General features: G+C 39.8%; 1 protein-coding gene across 2 annotated transcripts in view; it reads right to left on the reverse strand.

Moving 5' to 3' along the window:
• Nucleotides 1-197: 197 nt before the first annotated feature.
• The window catches only part of LOC580133, a 56,170-nt gene continuing 34,174 nt past the window's right edge, over nucleotides 198-22,193 (reverse strand). For both annotated transcript variants that reach the window (XM_011672497.2, XM_030975308.1), the window contains exons 3-4: nucleotides 10,017-12,094; nucleotides 198-9,475 (exon numbers count right to left, since the gene is read on the reverse strand). In XM_011672497.2, coding sequence (XP_011670799.2) covers nucleotides 2,759-9,475; nucleotides 10,017-12,029 — 8,730 coding nt within the window. In that variant the 5' untranslated portion in view covers nucleotides 12,030-12,094 and the 3' untranslated portion in view covers nucleotides 198-2,758. The remainder of the gene's footprint in view (nucleotides 9,476-10,016; nucleotides 12,095-22,193) is intronic.

Raw genomic sequence — 22,193 nt, forward strand, 5'->3', positions numbered from 1 at the left:
AATACGAAGGCATTTGAAGAGCCATGCTTTTCAGGGAACATGTATTATCTGATGTTCTTCCACACTTGCATAATAACAATGATAACGCTCACAAATTATTTTTCACCTCTTCCCAGAACTCAACCTTCTCTTTAAGGCAAGACTGACTTTAGCTAAAATACCCAAAGTTCACACAAGAATCAGTATTCTTCTACCTCTGATTGAACATGTATACTTTATTTAACCTTTCTTTAGTTTCTACAATGCGTAATGAAAATCTTTCAATAGAAGTCTGCAATTATGGGAGAACTCAATTAATGCAGCATTTAACGAAAATCATACATGTATATGACATTTTCGATTTAGAGTAAAATTATGTCAAACCTTTTATTGCAATGATTATTTATATAAATCAAGAAATTATGTATCATAGACTTGTATGGGGTCATTTGTGTATTACATGTATTCAAACCATACTGCTTACAGCCCACTAACCTAACTCTGCACAATTTTGGAAAGTTTGCAATAGTATGTGATATGAAATTGTAAAATCATAATGATTGAGGATTTGAATAATACGTTAAATAAAAATCTAAATTGTGAGGGATTTCATACTTCCTTGAAGAAAAGCTGATTTTGCTTTTATTCCGACTAGAAGAGTTAAAGGGGGTGTAGCTTGGGTAAATGCTGGTTAACGTCATGGACTTGATTACTGTTAGTCAGCAACTTAATCTCTACATGGTCAGCGCGCGTTCCCGAAAATAGACCGAAGTTCTCCTCACACTTTGGTTTTTGTGTATGTTGTACGCACGTGATAGCTGCGGTAGCGTCATCGGTATTGGTATTATACTCAACTGGCCCCCGAGTCGGGCCATGGGAAAACACATAGTCTCGTAATGCTACACGTTACCCCCTTTAAATGCAATAAAATTCAGGCCGTTAATAGTGTTCTAACCATTATAATAAATGAAAACAATACAAATAAACTTTTGTTGTATATATCACATTATGATATAGCCTCCCCATCTGCTTCTAAAAAAGTTTGGATATTAATACCCTGGAGCCGTAATCAGATCAGAGCACAATGCATCCCAAAGAATAAATCCTGCCTGCCTGGTGCCCATTCGACATCTGGGTGGAGAGTGGTAAATGCGGATTAAGGTCTTGCCGAAAGATATGAGTTCTGGGCTGAGATGTAAACTCTCAACCCTTTGAATGAGAATCGTGAATGAACCACTATACCACGACATCTCCACAACCTTAATCAGGAAGATGAAATTTGTTTAGAATTCCATATCTAATATAAGTACCATTTCTTTAAAAATAGGATCACAGGAAGATCGTATAGTGTGCAGTGCAGTTTACAAATATTGAATGAAACATATCCCAAAGCATTTCTCCCAAATACTTTCAAAGTTGTCAAATAAACAGCAATTTAAATAGCAGTCATTAGTTGAGAGCTTATACCTGTACATGTACAAAGTTTAAGTCAATGTTTGGAACTAAAAGGGTGTTAGCCCTGTGTAAAATGATACGAGACGAGTTAACGCCCTTCTGGCTTCAATCAGACAAAATGTAGTTTCCTCTATATCACATACTTTTCTGCCACAGGAAACAAGCATATACATGCATTGTTTCATTATCTTATCCACGTTCATTAAGTTAATTATTTAGTTTCATGCCTGACAGATGGGCATGAATGAATGATTAGACAAAAGATGTCCACATCGAGAAAATTCCCATATCTTTTATTGTTCTTGGACTTCGTCTATGGAAGATAACTTATCCTAGACTATCAGAAATTTGACATAAATATAATCTGTTCATGCCCTTCTGCCAGGCACACAACAATTTTTATACTGTGAAACTTGTACTGTGAAACCTGTACATAAAAAACACTTGAGGGAGACAAGGTAAACAGGTCGCACTAGGTTCCAATAGAAAACAAATATCAAGGGAATCGAAGTATTTGGTCTTTATAGATAGGTGATTGCTAAAGCATGTTTCACTGTATTCACCCGTATGCAAAATGCTTTGCCAGATAAACTACATCGTGAAGAGACTACACTTTAGCATGAGACATATAAGTACGTGTAGGCAGGAAGCACAAGTTGTTTCTCTTTAGGGCTGAGAAAGGTGACTGACAAAGCTGAAGGAGATGGCTGAAGGAGAATGTACCAAAATTCTAACAAGGAATAGCTGAAACGTACTTTTAAGATTGTGTTCTTTGCATTAGTGCATGCAGTCAGATCCATGGTAGGCTGGGGTAGCAGAATTAACATTTTTGAAGCTACACTTCTAATTCGTTGAAACCACCCTATCTAGAATTCTGAGTTTTTCAAACTATGGTACAAATTGATTCCCCCCCCCCCCCACTGGAAATGAATATGTTGCATCTTTCACAAAACATTCAAGTATTCTATTACCAACTCTCTAAGACAGATTATAAAACAACAGAATTGATTTTTGATTCTGTCCAAATGTTAAATAGTACCTTTGACTTTCAGGACTTGGTGATTAAAACATGAAAATGCAGAGGCTAATCACTTCAGATAGCCAAAGATTCCATGCTAGTATATATATATTCATTGAAGACAATTATATCAAAATGTAGACTATTCATTGCTAAATGTCTTAATGTTGATTGTAAATGTCTTTAAATACAAATATTAATATTACAGAATCTAAAATATTTTTCTCATCAATCTTGAAATGCAGATTCTATATTCTGAAAGTATTCAAAATGAAATGCTGTGTATCATGAATAAAGATGCTACTCCTATCCATTTCCCATCATTACATTTTCATGTAACATTTGTCTCTTTTTGTCTTTGCAATTGGCACGATACCTAGAGGAAGTTGCTCTGGCATTGGCAAGTTTCCTCTTTGCAAAGAGTTGTTCTTTGGTGGGATATACACCATGATCTTCTTTCATGTGGAAGGCCAGGTAGTCTGTACGGGCAAAACCCTGGTCACAGTGATCACATCTATAGGGCTTGAGGTGGGTAAAGAGATGTTCCCTCATGTGCTGCTTGCTCTTAAAGTTCTTTGTGCAGTTCTCAATAGTACAACAGAATGGGCGAGCAGGATCCTTTGTGACCTTGAAATACTCTGACAACTGAATACCTCCTTTTGGATTGAGAAGAAGATGCGATGAGTGATCAGAGTTGCGCTTCCTCTTACGGCCATCTACCTTGACAATCTCATCCCCGTTGACAACCACTGGTTGAGTTTGAGGCTCTTCTTCTGATCCAGATTTCATGCGGATACGCATCACAAGATCGCCTTTCATTAAATGCTTTGGTGGGCGACCTCTTCCCCTCTTGACCGGGGACAGACTGACTACCTGTGCATGCTGCTCCTGTGACTGTGGCTGACGTGGTGGCTCTGGCTTCACCTGCCCCTGGCCTAGTTCATCATTATTCTTCTGTTCAACATGACCAGGGTTGTAATTGCCTGTGCGACGTTTTGGCCGGCCACTCGGTGTGAAAAGTAGTTCATCTTCTGATAGCTCAAGAAGGATGGATCCATTTTGGGCAGGGGAAGTAGGTGTGGATGTAGTATCAAGCATTGCTGGAGAATCAAGCTCTACAGCTGGTAGGAGAGACGCATCGTCTGGTTTATCTGGTAGTGCTTCTTGGCCACTGGAGCTTGATGAGTCAAGGGCAGAACTAATGCTGGTAACAGAAGCATCTACAAGTGCTTCCACCTCAGTATAATCTAGGGGGGCTTCCACCACATTATCCCCAGTAGCAGGTGTTATGACTGTGGCCTCTGTCACCTGTAGCAGTGGACGTTTCCTTGGCCTACCTCTACCCCTGCTTTTGTACTTTGCAATAACGTTCTTTGCAGCCCATCGCTTGTGGAAACGCTTCTTTCGACTGAACTTTGATTTCTTTCTAGGCACTGGAGAATAGTCCTCATCTTCATCATCATCTTGGAAATGGAGATCCTGTTCTGGCTCTTCCTGTGACAAGTCATACTCTCCACTGGCCAGGGAGGTAGAAGCATCTTCTGGAGCAATAGGTTGTACTGTCAGTACATCAGTGTTATCTGGTTGAGGAGTTGGTTCAGGGATCTCTTCTGAAATCTGGGGTACCATTTCAACAGAGTTTTCTGCAACTTCCTCAGAACTTGCCAATCCTGAGTTGCCCTCAGGTCTGGCCGACTCTACACCGATATTTGCTTGACAATCGTCAGTAGAGCCATTGCCTTCCCCTGTGGGAATTACTCTTGTAGTTTGAGTTGGAGTTAATTTGGGACTTCCATTTTTGGCTGCTTTCCCAGATTCACATTCCTCATCTTTTCCAAAGAAATCAACTAGATCAAGATCATAGTCTAGGGAGGTTTGCACAGGTGTAGTTCTGGAAAGATCACTCCCAATCATAGTTGGTGCCACAGGAAGGTTTGATATTACAACACCCATTGCGGGTGTCAGGCTGGCAGCTGGTATACGGTCAGTGGGAATGAGTTTCTTAGAAGAAGACTTAAACAGCATCTCCAGGTCTTTGGGATCTCCCGAAAAACCATGGGCTTTTTTCATGTGCTCAGCCAGGTATTGCCATCGAATGGTATCAAAGGAGCACTCACCACATTTATACGGTCTAGTGTGAGTTCGCACATGATCAGTCAGGTTGTTTCTACGCTTGAAGCCTTTCCCACATATGTGACAGATGAATGGACGCTCTGGATCTATTTTATACTGGAATGCTTTTGCTCTTGGAGATCTTGGACTTCGTGGGGACTTGGCCTTCTGGTGAGGTCTGGAAGCTGAATGATCTGATGCTATGCTACCCGCAGGTGGTGACTGAAGCCCACCTATTACTTCATCATTGGAGGTTATGCCAACTGATCCAGAAGGCGAGCTGCTCTCAGATAGCCTTGATGAGATTACAGGTCTCACTTCAGCATTTGGAGGTGATTTGTCCATCATGCTACGTGCTACTACTGTGAGAATATCTGGACTTTCTTGAGATACATTTGATGATTCTGATGAATCGCTTTGTTGACCCATATTTGGTTTGATCACATTTGGTTGTAATGTAGATGACGATGAGGTGCTGGGTCTCTTTGCAATCTGTCCAGTACTATTGTTAATAACAGACTCAGACTGCTGATGGTGTGCTGGACTTCCTGATTGCTTGTTCTCTCTATTTTCAAACCCCTGTCCTGGATAATGATGAGGATTGCTGTCACCCTGATGAGACGAATGCAGAAGATTAGCTGCACTTACTGAATGAGGTGATGGTTGTACAAATTGATGTGGTATTTGGCTCGGTCTCACCTGACCAGGCATATTCGTAATGTTATGCACCATACCCTGCTTAAGTCCTTGTTGGCTGTACTGAGCTCGCATCATCAACTGATGAGTGGCCCACTGTTGGTGTTGTTTGGCAAGTTGTTCTTGTTGCTGTTTTTGTTGTTGAAGTTGCTGCTGTTGAAGTTGTTGCTGTTCCTGCTGATGATGTTGTTTCAGGGCATACTGTTGTTGAAGTTGTTGCATGGCTGTCAGGGATATCTGTGACCCTTGTGCTCCAACACTTGGTTGAGGAAGAGACGTTGCTGCATGATTTGGCATGTTCATGTGTGGAGCATTGAAACGCATTCCTTGTGTCACTGCCGAAGCTAAGCCCATGGGATTCAGGTTTGGGTTCATCTGGAATCTGCTTGCTGTTTCTGGCTGGATGAATACTGGCTGCTGAGATGGCACATTGTGTGGAATCTGCTGCTGCATCATACCTGGGTATTGAGGGTGACCCAGCGCTACATGAATAGAAGAAGCCTGCTGCTTTAAAGCACTGATGTATGGATTGCTTCCTATGGCATTGCCTCCCATGGCATTATCTGGTTTGTAATACACTGGCTGCTGTACATGCATCCCCAATTGTCCTTGGATTCCTGGTGGCATTACAGCAGATCCAGGCATGTTAGAAGGTGGATATTGCCCACCCTGTGGTTGAAATTGTGGAGCCTGCGGGAGGGGAAATCTTTGGGCATGTGCATTTCCCATTGTAGAACTTTGCATCCTGAAGTCACTAGCTTGCCCTTTGGCGTACTCCATTTGCTGATGTTGATAACTGGTAGAAATAATTGGATTCTCTTCGGGTTCATTGCTCATGGCTTCGGATTTTCCTTTCAGTGATTCTACCGATACAATTACCGGCATAACCATATTATCGTCATCCTGATTTTCTTTCTCAGATTTTATTGTTTGTGCATCATCTGTTAGCTTGACATCATTACAAGCATCTTCTTCATCATCCTCATCTGCTACTTCAATAACATCACCTGATGTATCTTTGCCTTCTGAACTTCCCTTTTTCTGATGCACATCATCGTGATAGTCAGTGACGTCTTCACAGGACATGTCCAGCAAGAAATCGCCCACAGTCATAATGCTAGACTTTGATTGTTCAAGCTGTATGTCAGAATCCTCTACAACAGTGCCCTGTTCTGTTCTGCTTTCCTGGGCTTTAGTCTGTGAATCTTTGCCATCTGATCTTTCAATACATGTATTTTTTTCTTGTTCCTGGTCTGAATTTCCTTCAGCTTTCTCATCCTCAATCGGTATGAAGCCATCACTTGCAACTGAAATATCATCTGACTGCAACTCTTGAGAAGGCGACTCTTCATCTTCTCTACTTTCAAACTCTTCTTTCTCCTTTCTTTCATTTTCATGAGCAACTGGATCCTCAACATGTTTCGGTGACTCTTCATTATGCTCAAGAATATGTGGATCTTCTTTTTGACCCTCTGTATTGTTATTGCTGTTATGAAGAGATGTATTTTGACTTATATTTTCTGGAAGTTCATCATCTATTTTAGTATCTGGTTTATTTGGATCTCCAGTTTCCTCAATAACATCATCTGAGTTCTCTTCTTTTGACCTTGAATCACCTTGCTCATCATTCACAGTTTCACTTCCATTCCAATTGCTTTTCTTATTGTCTTCAGCACTAATGGTAATATAATCATCTCCCATTGGTCCATCACCATCTTCAACAAATTCTATGTCTGTAACTGTCACTTGATCTTGCAATGAGGCAATGTCAGAATCTTCAGCATCTTCAAAACTACCAACTTCTCCACCTTGCATACAGGCAGATTCTGTATCAACACCTTCCTCTCCTCCAGCGTTCCCTATATCTTCTCCTTTAAGACTAGCATTTCCTTCAGTTTCAGCTTGCTCTGTGGATGCAAGTCTACCTGTGCCATCTCCCATGTCCATAGGTTCAAAACTCTCTGCTTGATTTAGACCATCAGCTCCTGCACTTGCTTCAGCAGCTTCTCGGGTCATCCGTTTGCGCCAACGCTTCAGTAATTTCTTCCTCCTATGTTTGGACATGACTGGCTTTTCAGGAGTATTAGGCTGTCTCTTTGGAACATACTTTGGACCTCCATGGACAAGTTCAATGTGCTTGGCCACATTGTCCTTCCGTGATGCTTTCAAACCACATGCTCCACACGAGTATGGCTTGACATGTATTTTGATATGTTCCAGGAGACAATGTGTTGAGTTAAAGTTCTTTGGACAGAGATTACACTTATATGGGCGCAATGTACCAGCTTCACATCTGCCGTATCTTCCAACAAGATCAGTAGTCGTGGCCTTGGGGTCTTTGTAAATGATGAAGGTGGGTACTTCATCACTACTCCTTCGTCTTGGTCTGCCTGGACCCCTTCTCGCATTCACGTTGATGTACTCGATTTTAATACGGCCACCACACTCACTTTTCACTTTGTTTGCCTGCTCCCCTGCCTTCCTGCTGCCATATTCTGCCCTTATCTTCAAGGACATTCTTCTTCCTTGTCCTCTTCCTCTTCCTCTACCTGTACCCCTGCCAAATGATGAAGAATGTATAATCTCAGTGTTTGAATTCATCCCATTACTAATAGTTATTGGCGATGATGAACTGTTGCTACAAGGTTCTTCTACATTGCTGATATTACTGACACTAGGCGTTTCCTTACTCTCAATTGTTTCTTTGTCATTCTCCAGTTGGACATCTGTATGGCATTTGTCCATGTGAGCTGTTAACTGTCTATCATCCATAAACTTCAGATGGCACAGTTGACAGCGTACCAGGAATCTACCCTTAATGGCTCTAGTTTGGTTGTGGTAGTATTCTTTGTGAGACAGAAGTGCTTCTCGATTCACAAATATCTTCTTGCACTGTGTACAAATGTACTTCATTCGCTGCTTCTTACGGTGAAATTCCTTCCATATTTCCCAATGTCCGGGAGAGGTCTGTAGATGCTTCTCATATGATTCTTCTTTAATGAATAGGCGGTTGCACAACTCACAGTGCTTCAAACTCCCACTCCCTCCTGTGCTCTGACTTGAACCCCCAGAGTTCAGAGGGACCAAATTTCCACTCCTGTCATCTTCACTGCTCTCATTTTGAACATGCTCTGCACTTTGGTTTGCTGGAAAAGTAGAATTTTCATTTTTTTTCTCAGAGGTCAATAGTTTCAATACGTTCGGCAGGTTATGTAGCTTCCCGCCTTGGTTGGATTCTGATAAATATGTAGACAATTTGGTCTGCTGTGTATTTCCACTTGAGTTTGTCGGTCGAGGAGCACTAGGAATTGTTGCTTGTGGATCGAGGCCAACTGGCGGAATGCTTACTGAAGCAACTACTCTGGTCCGTGGCTTTTCATTCTCCAGTTGGACTGGCTGCGGAACCTGGTGAAGCTGAAGCTGCTGTGGTGGAATTTGCTGAAAATGCTGATTATAGTGTGCTTGTGAGAAAGATCCCTGTTGTGTATTTGGTTGAATTTGTTTAGGGTGGCTACTGATGTGTGGTTGTATTTGATATTGTGGACGACTACCGGGTTGCTGCTGTAACTGTTGGACAAGAATAGACTTGTGCTGCACTGGTTGTTGTGATGTTTGCTGCTGCATCAAAGCCTTTTGCAAGACAGATGAGTACTGGCCCTGAGGTACATGGACAACCTGGCTAGAAGGGGGTGGTGGTACACCACTGTTAGGGACCCAATTGTTTGAAGCTATCATGCTACGTACAGTTCCACGAGGGAAAGTAGTCCTATTTTCTGAGCCCTCAGTGCTGTTTCGCCGCACCGTACCTTCTGATGCCATTGAAATTTCATCAGGATTGGACATGTGCCACTGATCCTGTTGGTCTCGCACTAGTGGTGCAGGGTGTGGTGCAGGAATAAGAGGTGGGGGCTGTCCAGCTGGCTGTTCAGCTGACCGTTGCTGCTGTGCTGGTGGTGTCAGGGGAGGTCTGGCAGGTGTATGTGGTGCTACAGGTGAAGCTGGGACAGTACTTTGGCTAGCTTCCTCAGCAGCCTTGATGACAGTCTTTGACAACACAATGCCATTGATCAAACTACTGTTTACACATGCTGTCTGCTTGCCCTGGCTGTTGAAAAGGATGAGATTTCCTTGCATGTCAACCTTGAGAGTATCGCCTCCTTGGAGCATCAGCACAGTCTTCTGATTCGATGGTGTTCCTGGTGGCATGGCAACATTCTAGAATAGAGGGGAAAAATGAAAAAAAGTCTTAAAGCAAGTGTATGTATAGTCGCTTATCCACCATATTTTGACCCTATGTTATTTCATCATAAACACATACTATCAAATAGCCCAGGGGTGCCATCGAATGAGTAAATTAGAAATGGGTAATTCCATAAATTAGTGACCCACTTTGTGACTCTGTTACATAAGGAACTAACATGTATTTGTGGCTCTGATTAAAGACTTAAATAGTGGAGTATGATTGTTAAGTGATTATAGGTATGAGGAGGCTATATAATGCTTCAAAATCACTTTAGAATCTCACTCCACTATTTAAGTCTTTACTCAGAGCCTCAAAAACGTGTGGGTTCCTTATGTAACAGGGACACAAAAATTGTCACAAAGTGGGTCCCAAATTTATGGAATTACACAGATCAGTCTATCCGCCAATTAAACAAATATACCCACCCAACGAGAGCAAAGGGAGCACCATAACTGTGTAACACACATACATACAGGCAAATGAATGGGGTGAGAAATGTGATTAGATTCTCACCTTTACAGTGGTACTGTCAGGGACAGGTGCTGCCACCGCACTATTTGGCTGGACTCCTGCTGGAGGGGCGATGGTTAGCTGTGGAGGATTGCCCTGGATTTGGTACACCCTGTTGACTCTGCTGTCCTTTATCATAGGAGCTGATGGTGAAGAGCTAGTAGGCACAGTAGGTATTACTTGATTTGTTTGATGCAGGTGTTTCTCCTGCAAATCAGGAAGTTCTGTAGGTGGTTCATGTCTGTCCTCAATAGCAGTTTGCTGGCACACTTCATTTGGCGATGACCCCGCATAAGCACTTTCCTGGTCATTAATTTCTTCCTTCCCACCATCAAAGAATTTATTTGCAATGTCACAGAAATCTGTAATGTCTGAAGCTTCATCCAGCATGTTTTCAATTGCTGGAGCGATGCGGGGAGAACTGGGATTTCTGCGCCTCTGGCTACTGCTGTTGCCCAGCATACTGCTAACTGGCTTGCAAAGGACAGTTTCTGGTGCTTCAATGCCATCTTCATAGTCCATTGCACTTGCATCTTCTGAGATATTCAGCTGGCTCATGGACAAATCGTCATCCTCTGACTGTGAATCATCTATATCTGAGCTTTGAAAGGATGGTTTGGTAACAGCTGCAGGGGATTTTTGTTTGAAAATTTTTCTTCTGGACTGGGACTGAGAGCTACTTGGACCCCTCTGTTCGCTCTCTTGTGGTACTGCAATTTGACTATTTGAGGAAATGCTTGAATCATTTACCCTGGCAAGCATGTTATCAAGAGAGAACTTCTTTTTTTGTGTTGTTTTGCCAACAAGGGTGGTGGGAGTGGAAGAATTTGTGTTATCAACACGGGTTGGAATACCACTTTCCTTTGGCCCCAAACCTGCTGTAGAATCATGTACGCTTTCATTCTCTTGATCATCATTTAATGAAGAGTCTTTGCTACTGTCTAATTTCTTCCTTGGACTTGTAGTACTCGAGTTATCCTGTGCTGTTTTCATTTCCTCCATACTCTTTCCAGTTCTTATGTTAACTAGTGGGTCTTCCTGCTCATCTAAAACTGGTCTGCTTTCTTCACAAAAGATCACATTTGGAATTGACGATTCCAAGGAATACCCAACAGAGTCACCAAGAGAATTTGAATTAGGAATGGCAATAGATGAGTGACCACTTGATGGTATTTCACTGCTATTTATAATGTTAGATGAATCACTACTGATGTGAGCAACTGGGGTCATTGTTTGCTCAACAAAGCCAATTCCTCTATTTTTGTCATTTTTCTGTTCCATGTGACTGTCAATTTCCGCTGATCGAGTTTTAGGTGGCAAATCAAATGAAACACTATTTTCAGAATCATTATTTTGCTTGTTTGACGATATAGTGCTCATCACTTTAACAGATTTAGGGATAGCATCATCTAATCTAGAGTGCTCCTCTGATTCTCCTAAAATGACCTCAGTAGAAACTTCATGCTCCTCCTCTTCCATAACTGATAATTCATTTGATGAAACATTCATTCTCAGCACATACTTATTATGATAACTGCTTTCACTACCGACATTGTCTGTATTAGAACATGCTGGAGCATTTGCACAGGAAGATTCCAAGGAATATTCTGAAACCAGACAAGGTTCAAGCTGCAGTTCCTCCTCATGTGGGTTACTAGATTCATCAACCGCGACAGGTTGCTCATACTGGGATTCACTTATTTGGACAAAGCCTGCCTGAGGTGAAACATCACTTTCAATATCTCCAGAGTCCTCACTACTCCTCGCAATTCCTGCAGTGTCTTCACCCCTAGTGGAATCAGATTCGGAGAGGTCAGGTTCTGGTGACATGAGATTGCTGTTAGAGAGACAGCTGTGAAATGGCTCAGCAGCTATTATTGGTGAGATGAGTTCATCAGAATCAGTGTATGTCCGCTCACATCCCAGGGTTTGTTGGTCCATAGGTGGTGGAGACTCTGGGGATTCCATGATGATGGACTTGGAGGTTGGTCTACATGGGCTGGCAAGAGAATCCATTGTGGTCTTCAACTCTCCCCAACATCAGAAGGCAGGGAACTGTCATATCAATGCTGTAGACTGATCTGAAAGATATAAGCAATGACATACAAAGATTAAATATTGTAAACATGTTAAAGGTCAACTGAGAGTATATACTACTCTAAGAAGAGTTATATATGTAGGTGCATGAACAAGTTTGTTACGTCAATTATAGATTACATTGATGTTTTTATAATAGATTGACCCTCCAGTACACAGCAATGAAGATGGTTATGAATTTGGATACCCGTTAATGTACTATGGTACAGGACATTTCTAGAAAAACTCCAAACATCTTACCGACAATTTTGTGTTATATTGTTGACACAAAGTTTTGATGATCTCGTGAATAAACTTCATAACTTATTTTTCAGACAAAAACTACCGGTAGATCTAGATCTAAGTTCGTGCCATCGCTAGAGCAACCTCAATCCTACTCCTAGCCCCCCTAGCTATGGCAGAATACACGACAGTGTAACTGTGGCCGGAGAGGGCAGTATCAAGCCAGCACAGCCGAGCTAGCTAGAGCGGCCAGCAGCACAGTGCTTTGCAAGTATGTGTGTGTACCCCAGCTTTTGCCGTGCTCACTAAACATACATACCAGCTTTCACAAATACAATGGGGGCTTTGGAGCGGCTTTCGAATGTCCACAAAGGGTAATAATTAGTCATTGTCTGGGGAATTCATTGATGATGGTGATGATAATGTTAATATGGCTTCATTGGGTAGTGGATGATTATAAAACTGATGATAGTATTTAAAAAAAAAAAATTGTATACAAAATGTCAACATCGGGGGTGCGGCCTACAGTGTATAAGGCGCTGCGGCCTTAACGTCTTTACGCAAACACGGTACTATTTACGGCTTGGGAAAACAGTGTTTACTTTTATTCATGTGACACACTTTTAACCAATCACTGAACAAGAATATATGAATGACAGACAGCACCACAGAGATAAGGAGAAGGATGGCAATGGTGAGATCAATAGTACAGAATATGTCTCACGTCTGGAAGAGCAGAGGCCTATCTCTCATTCTGAAGGTTCGTCTGCTTCAAGCAACTTCTTTCTCTATTGCGACTTACGGGAGTGAGTCCTGGGCCATGACAAAGAATGACAGAAAGAGAGTTGATGCCTTTGAAATGTGGTGCTACAGGAGGCTGTTGCAGGTGTCATGGAAAGATAAAAAGACAAATGTGTGGGTCCTGGAAAAGATTTGACCATCAGAAGGGGAATCATGGAAAGAAAACTAAACTATTTTGGGCACATTGTTAGGAGATCTGAAGGTGTTGAGAAGCAAATACTGCAAGGAGCAGTCGAAGGAAAACGGGGTAGACGTCGTCCACCAATATCTTGGACTGATGATATCAAGAAAGTGTCGCGACAAGGAATGAAAGGTGCAACACAAATGGCAGGTGAAAGAGTTGCATGGCGTGCTCTCGTGAAGATCACAGCAGCGCTTTACAGTGCCACCTGAAGTTGATGATGATGATAATATCATCATGGTGACAAAAGCCAAGATGGACAGAGAGTGCAATGATTCCCCATTCGGAATGCAAGCAAATGAATAATAAATCCTGGGTATATTAATAACCTCATGTGCAATTATTGTGCAAAGTATGACAATTAAGCATGCCTTGAGATGAGTATGTACAGTATTGAGAATATGCACTGTATTGCATTTAATTTTTTTTCCTTTAAAGAACATGCTTGAATTTACATGTAAGTCCTAAGATCTTTATTCAATAAACAAAGGCTCCTTAAGTCATACACAAACTTTCCTTTTCCATTTGTCAATGATTGCTAGTCGTGTCATGAAGTTTTAGTGAAATGGTACAAAAAACACCTTGCACATAAAGCGAGAAGTGAGAGAAGTGTACAAGAAAGTGCAGAAGTCTATAGTCCTCGTGTAAATTTATACTTATCCTTAGAATTCATCGAACCCCTGTGCTGAATTTAATTTGAACAAGTGTGATTCAAACACTGCAGTACCGTGTACTGTATGCAGTTACTTCTATGAGCAAGGGGTATTGAGCGCAGTATAACGACGTGTGCCCGGTAATTGCTCTCACTGGGAAATGACTCATGGTCAGGGGTACCAGCGCAAATTCACCATGTATTAGACTTCCAATACGACTTCTACTGCTCCGAAATTGAGTGCGGCTAGAAAATGAACAAAAGCGTACAGTATCACATGAACTAGTCCATTGGACTTTAATATACACGTACAGTGTATATTACCATCACATGGATCGATGTAACATTCAGTGATATCAGCACCAAAACAAAAAATAAAAAAAGTCTGAAATGTACTAACATTGTTTTGAAATTTACACCTGATTAACGTTAATCTAATCATTAATCTATTAAAGAAATTCATATAGTGTATATATGTATACAAAGAACAAGTTCCATATGATGCATCTATTTAGTGTTAAACAATAAAACTAGCTGCTACCGGGCTCATACGTAATTATCAATGAATAGTTTTGTAGACTGACCTATAAAATTACTGATGAAATGCATCGTATCAACCTAGATGCATGTAATGTGACATAAAACTACAACATGTACCAGTACAAAATATCACGAGAATTGAATTTGTCATTCAAACAAATTAGGTGGTCTGTTATTAAATCTGGTGGACGCTGATCTTGTTCAGAATTGTCACAGCTACAACATATCAAAATTTGGAAGAAAATCAATCAATATTTACAGAAATACAATAAATTTTTCATAAATATGCTGATGTCATAATATGCAAATTCATATTTTGAGTTCCAAGGCCATTATTTTTAGGAAATTAGGCATTTTATTATATCGTTTGTGATTGTAGCATGTGCACGTTTTTTTGCGAAATGTCCAAAATGGCCTGAAACATACTCTCATTTGATTAAAAATTATTTCGCACGTAATGCGCGCGTTAATTGATCTGAAATTGGCCGGACGGATATGACTTTAATCGTGATAAATATGAATGAGAAATGACTATTTGATATGAAGTTACGATCATGAGTTGATTTTCAGAAAAATTCACAAAATGGCGCCTGGATGACGTCATGAAGAATTGATGACCATGAAAATGTTATTGTCACATCTCATGACAATGACCTATGACTGTGCAAAAATTGAAAGAAGTTGACTGTACCAACCTTGAGTTATGTTATATACACAAAAAAGTGGGTGCTAATAAATAAAAATAAAGAATAAAAAAAGAAAGAAAATTCTGATGAAATTAATAAGTGTTCTGTCATTGACAGACCACCTAATAAAATTCTACTTTCCCCTGAATTTTCATTATACATGTACATGTATGCATTACTTTGTTAAGCTTCGCATGGTGCAAGTCAAAGAAGATGACTATTCCATATACACTGTACATGTACAGTGTACATTTATAGGCCTGGCTACATAGTCATGCATGTATTTGCATGGTAATTTACCCGTACGTACATGTATGCATGGTAATAGATCAATGCCAAAATGCAGATTAAATAATCTTTTCTTTGTTGGGAAAAGATTATAAAAACACCTGTTCGTACACTTGTTACATTAAATTAAATATAATGCGTTCACTATAGACAAATGTTAAATTAACCATCCCAAAATTCCAAAATGATTAATCAGGGTGTAATTATTCCCCCCCCCCCCTTCAATTTGCAAGTGGAGTACTTCAAGGGTGCCTGAAAATAATACACAGCAGCACATCCGTCTTCAAAACACTGAATAACCTCATTCCTTCCCTCTCTCTCTCTCTTTCTGTCTCTCTCTCCTTGTGTCTCTCCATGCCCAGATTGTTAATACCACAGACTGCATTCAGAAAGAGCAAGAGAGGGGAGGGGGAAGGGGGGGGGGGGGGGAGTAGGAGGGAAGAGAGACTCCACATCAGTTAGCCAATGGCATGACAGCACAGCGTAGTGAGTGACCTTTGCTTCTTTCAGCATTCCAGACTTGAGCTGGAATTGGGTGTGCGTTCAGGGGAAATGGCGAGTCACGTGACCTACTAACTCTCGCACAAACTATGCGAGGTACACAAAACTTCTGCAAAGTACTGAGTAATGCTCATTTCAAACAACTCCCATCCAAACTGACTTTTGTCCACAAATAAGCTCAGGATATTCCAATCGTAACATTAGAGAAACTGCAAAGCAAAATAAAGACATCGTTCTTAAAGTAGATATTCATTGATTTTAAAAACTAACTTTATTTTCATTATTGCAAAGTTGAAACTTTGATTTGACAAGGTTATCAAAATTCAATGCTTGGAAACATTCGAAGTAAGGATTATTATAAATTACAAAACGCTTAATTACAGCCCCGGCATAGCACCTGAAGAGCTCTCCGAACGCTGCTGAGATGTGTGAGTTCACGGGATGGACATGATTTGCATAAGCAGATGATTTCCTATGACATCTCACACATTTTCAGTGCCTGTTTTTTCATCTTCTCTTGAGTTCTTTCTCTTACTTACTACCGTCAGGCTAAATGTATAATCTAATGCCTCCCTCTAAACGTGCACATGGTTTTATTTTGATGTCAAATGCAGCGATACAAAAATAAAGGAATCTGTCGCTTTTAAACAAAATAAGACGCCATTGTATATTCAGCTGCACACACCGCGGTATGTTCGGCGTTTCAAGAGGGAACAAATGCCGTCCTTAATATCATGCCGGGGGTTATTCAATTTGAAAGTATGGTTTCTTTGATTGTTAATTAACCCCTATCCTGTGTATTTACAAACAAAAGATTTTAGTTATCAGAATTGGTTTCATATCCCCCTTTGAATAGTTTGAAATGCCATCACATTATATACACTAAACTCATTTTAATTTGAGAAATAATAGCTTTGCAATTATATTATGTTCATTCTTTATAGGATGTCGTCTGCTTGGGCAGTATTGGTCCATTACAGTATTTGCCGGCGATAAGGCCGCAGCGCCGTATAGGCCGCACCCCCGATTTTGACATTTTAAAAAAAAAAAAAAAAAAAGAAAAAAAAACAAACAATGCAAGATAAAATTGTCGGTAAGATGTGTGGAAATGTATAGTTATTGTACCGTTCGTAGATCTAGTCCGATATGTACAAATTTGGGCTGGTTTTGACTTTTTTTTCTTCTGTTTCGCTGTAAAGGCCGCACCCCGACTTTTTGATATTTTCTCTTCCAAAAATACTGCGGCCTTTACGCCGGCAAATACAGTATGTGACGTCATTAAAACATTGTTATTTTTCTGGCGAATCTCTCGTATATATGGAGGTGTACAGTAGGTTTGCGGTTGCACCATGTGTGAGAGAGAGAGAGAGAGAGAGAGAGAGAGAGATTTGAGGAGTCCTGAAAAGGACTCTGACTCGGTAATCTTTCTTGGAGGAGTGTAGTCCTGAAAAGGACTGTTAGTTATCTTTCTTCGCATATAGTTCTCAGGAGAGCTATAGCGCTTGGAGAGGATGAGTTGCTCGACGTTTCGAACAGGTTGACTATCCGTCGTATGGAGGTGGTTGTATTTGTATTTTGATAAATCACCCGATATGTAGTAGACCTAAAACTTGTACGATGGCCATCTGTTAGCTAATACCCGTTTCTAGTGATACATTAGTTGACATATTTGTGATTTTCTTTGAATTTCCACTTTAATGACAGTAAGTATCGATCGTCACAAATGTATATTTGGGAAGCTTCTAGATGATATTATAGTACACACTTAAATTTGTGTTAACAGCACCCAGTGCATATATATATATGTACACATATGCCTACATGAACCTAGTTCGCTTACTTGTCAAATTATATGAAATCTGCATAGATCCCAGTACACATACATGCAGATCTTTTGGATAAAATAAGATAAAGCCTTAAATATTATACTGCATCACCAAGGTTTACATGATTATCATGGATTAGAAATACCTCTATCTTTTAATAATCTTTTTTCCTGATTAAATTTAACATGTATTGCAACAGAAAGAGAGCCAGCTAAATAAAAGGAACTCTTATTGCATATCAAACAACAAAAAATTGGTCATAAAACCAACATCTGGCTACCGTAATTGAAATTTGCAGAAAATTATGGCAAGCTAAACATAATTTTCAGAAACACAGAAACAGTCCAGGCAGTGGACTACATGTACATTCACGTATAAAATGATTTTTGCTCACACTGATTGTTACACAAAAGCACTTCACTGCCCTTTGTTTTAACGGACTCAGAACGCCTGGCAAGTTGTAACATTTGAATCGTGATCAGAATCTCATCAATTAGCAAGTTTTTTTTGTTCAAATGAGAAAAACAAGGGAAACGCTCTTGGTGGTCTGGCCTGCATTACACCGTTTGATATGATGAAAAAATTGAGATTGGAACATTATTCATAGGCAGGGTGGCCTATTAGCAGACCCCAAAAATGAAATCCTCTGAATATAATCAGCATTTTGAAGATAATATTGACCAAGAATCATCAGAAGAATATTTACTATTAATTGTACCAGGATCGATAACTTGAATGAAATATGAACAAATGAACATAATTTTAAAAAATGATTTATTAATTCTCATATTAAGTTGTGAATACATCATTCGAGTCTACTGACCTAAAATGACCTTTGACCTTGTGACCTGGAATTTGTGTCATATGATTTGTGATACTTGATAACCCTTGGGTACAAGTTTCAAAGAATTTGAAGAAACAATTTTGAAAATATGCTAAAAATTCAAAATCTTGATGTTGATGCCACAACAAAGTCTAAGTTTGTTGACCTTAAATGACCTTTGACTTTAACTTAGTGACCTGAAATTCTACTCACATGATTGGGGATACTTGATAACCCTATAGGCCAAGTTTCATTGACTAAGAACTTACACTTTCAAAATTATATCAAAAATTCAAAAACTTAACCTTAGGTTAAGTTTTCGATGATGATGCCACAACATAGTCCAAATCTGTTGACCTGAAATGACCTTTGACCTTGACTTTGTGACCTGAAATTCTACTCGCATGATTGGGGATACTTGATAACCCTATAGTCCAAATTTCATTGACTAAGAACCTATACTTTAAAAATTATATCAAAAATTCAAAAACTTAACCTTAGGTTAAGTTTTTGATGTTGACACCGCCGCCGTCGCCGTCACCGGAAAAGCGGCGCCTATGTCTCACTTTTTGCTACGCAGGCGAGACAAAAACCTTGATTATTTATCATCCAATTATTAAGTTCCATGAAGTGAATTTACAGGCCTAATAACAGGCGCGGATCCAGGATTTTTCAATAGGGAGGGCCGGAAATTTGAAAATTGTGCAGACCGTTATTACAACTCAACATCCCAATACTGACAAGGTCATATCAGAAGCACCCTATTTACCGGTGAATGACAAGAAATGATTTTCTGTTAAAAAGCAATGGTAATTCTTGATATCAAGAAAAAGGAAAGCTTGTCATAAATACGCAGCAATACGCAAGCCAAATATGCAAAGATGTGACTGAGGCATAACTGTCTACTGTGATGAGGTCTATTAAATTTAAACAGAAATCCTAATATCACATGATCACACTATATTTCACTGGTATTCAATGCAAAATTTGTAATGTATGTGTGGGAATTTCTAAGGAAATAAAACGAATGGAAAGATATTTACGGTTGAGTGAATCAGCCATCTGTGACTCATAGCATAATCTGAAAGCTTGGGTTTTGCCATTCTTTCAGCAACGCATTTTTTTGTTGTGTGAAATTAAGCACGTGCTCCATTTAAAATGTACTACGGTAATCACTAAGAGTAATATTCTCTGTATGCTACAGGTTCTGTGTCGTACTACATTAAACATATTAGCTTATATAACATTACTTCTTCAAAGATATTGCCATTTAACAAACGACCTGTTAGAAGAATAGTGCACCTGGGTCCCGTCTTATAAAGAGTTGCAATTAATTTGAATTAATCGCAACTCTTTACAATAAAGGGCCCTGTAGCCCTCACATAGAATATGGCCTGCATAGAAGAACCAAAGTCTGACTTGGGTTACGTGTGCAATGGGAATGGGTGTTATGTTATTCTTTCATTACCGGTAGGCCACTGTGTAATTTTTTTTTTAAAAGGGGGAATGTTATAGCTTTGCAAAAATAATACTTGAACATTGGAGGTTACAATTTTCCAAGCAGAAACAACTGTACTTTGAAGCAGCCACTCAATTTAAATTTTTGTTAGTGAAATAAATACACGGGGGGGGGGGGGGGGGGGGGGGGGGGGTCAGGGCGAAATAGCCCCGAAAATCAGAAAAGAGCCCTATCAATTTACATAGAGTTCAATGCAAAAGAAATTTTAGCATGTTATTTTTCAGGCAGGCAAGCTTGAAATGTAGGCCCTGAAAAATAAATATTAATTTTTTCCCTAGTTCTTGTAATTTTGTTTTTCATGCCACTAATGCCCATGTTAGATCTATCCCAAACCTGCAGAATGACCGTCTGACAGGCAGGCAAGCTTGAAATGTAGGCCCTGAAAAATAAATATTAATTTTTTCCCTAGTTCTTGTAATTTTGTTTTTCATGCCACTAATGCCCATGTTAGATCTATCCCAAACCTGCAGAATGACCGTCTGACACGGTACACCGTATCCAGGTTTGGGGATCTATTTCTGTGATGTATCCTATGGTTGTTTCACATTGGTATTAAATACCTGGTCTTTTCTGATCAGGATATTTTACCCTAATATGAAATTACAGAACATGGTCCTAAACAGGAGGATGTGAAAGCATATTCTGATATGAATCAACGCTGATTCTCGCTCATTTCAAGCCCAGCCACTGCTCATTACACTGTGCAGTTTGACCCAGGAAGTATAGGACAACTTCGCCGCATACTCTCTGGCTATGTTTGCGGTCGACTATCGGTCAAACCAGAACAGGCCATGATAATGATGTCATAGAATCATGAGTAGATCTCCGTTCGTTCAAGCGAATTTTAGCGACCGTGATTCTGCAGAATTACGATACAAAATGCATCTTTTACAGCGTTTCATGTTTACGTTTGTGTTTTTAAACACTTATTTTTACGACCGACGAAAAATCGCTTGATCACAACAGTGTTTTACACTAAACGTCTTTGAAAATGCCTAATTCTGAAGCATGAAATTTAAATGAAAGAATTAAATTAAATCACTGTTTTCAATTTTTTCCTTCCTTTTGGGTCTATCTACCTGCCCACAACAGTAATTTTCCTTCACAGCCCAATGTTAAATACATTTAATTATACATTTGAACAGTGTCTCCTTTCTAATGACTTTCAAAACATGAAAGTGAAAACAATATGCTTGAGACTTACTACGCATAATAGAAACCAAATCACATTAAACCATGGAATGCAGGGTTGGAAAAGAATTGAAACCCCCCTCCCCCACCCCCCCCCCCCCCCCCCCCCCCAAAAAAATGATTTAAATGGCAATTTTTAGATTGAATCAATTTATTAAAAAAAAATTAAATAAAAATAGATCATTCTTATATTTGGGATCAATTGGCTATCCTGCTCAGTAATGTAGTGTACTGTATTTGCCGGCGATAAGGTCGCAGTATTTTTGGAAGAAAAATATCAAAATGTCGGGGTGCGGCCTTTGCACAACAATAAAATTCAGCAGTCAAAACAGCACGTCCATTTGAACATATGGGACTAGGATGACTAGACAATGGTACAGGACAATTCTAGAATAACCCCACACAACTTACCGACAATTTTATGTTGCATTGTTGACATGAAGACGAAAATAAACAGCATAACTTATTTTTCTAATAAAATCTGCAGATAGATCTAGATTTAAGTCCGTACCATAAAAGGGACAGACCGTTACTTACGAAGCTAGCTGCCGCGCAACGCAACTGCGCATGTCAAATTCCAGATTACACTGCACATCGTGGTAGGATACCAAATCTGCGTGCGATACAGTACTAGCTTAAAAATCGATGAAGATCTGCTAAATTACGATCATTTTTAAGGTAAACTTGTTGTAAATTTATAAGGATATTGATGAATATTGATGAATTTGGTATCAGTTTGTAGAAAAAATAGTGTTCTACGAGAAAATTATGATTATTTTGTTTTGTTTGTTTTTTTGTTTTTTTTCCTCTACGAAATGTCAAAGTTGGGGGTGCGGCCTATGCGGCGCCTACG

This window comes from Strongylocentrotus purpuratus, unplaced genomic scaffold (genome assembly GCF_000002235.5).
Source record: "Strongylocentrotus purpuratus isolate Spur 01 unplaced genomic scaffold, Spur_5.0 spur5_scaffold_8, whole genome shotgun sequence".
Taxonomy (NCBI): Eukaryota; Metazoa; Echinodermata; class Echinoidea; order Camarodonta; family Strongylocentrotidae; genus Strongylocentrotus; species Strongylocentrotus purpuratus.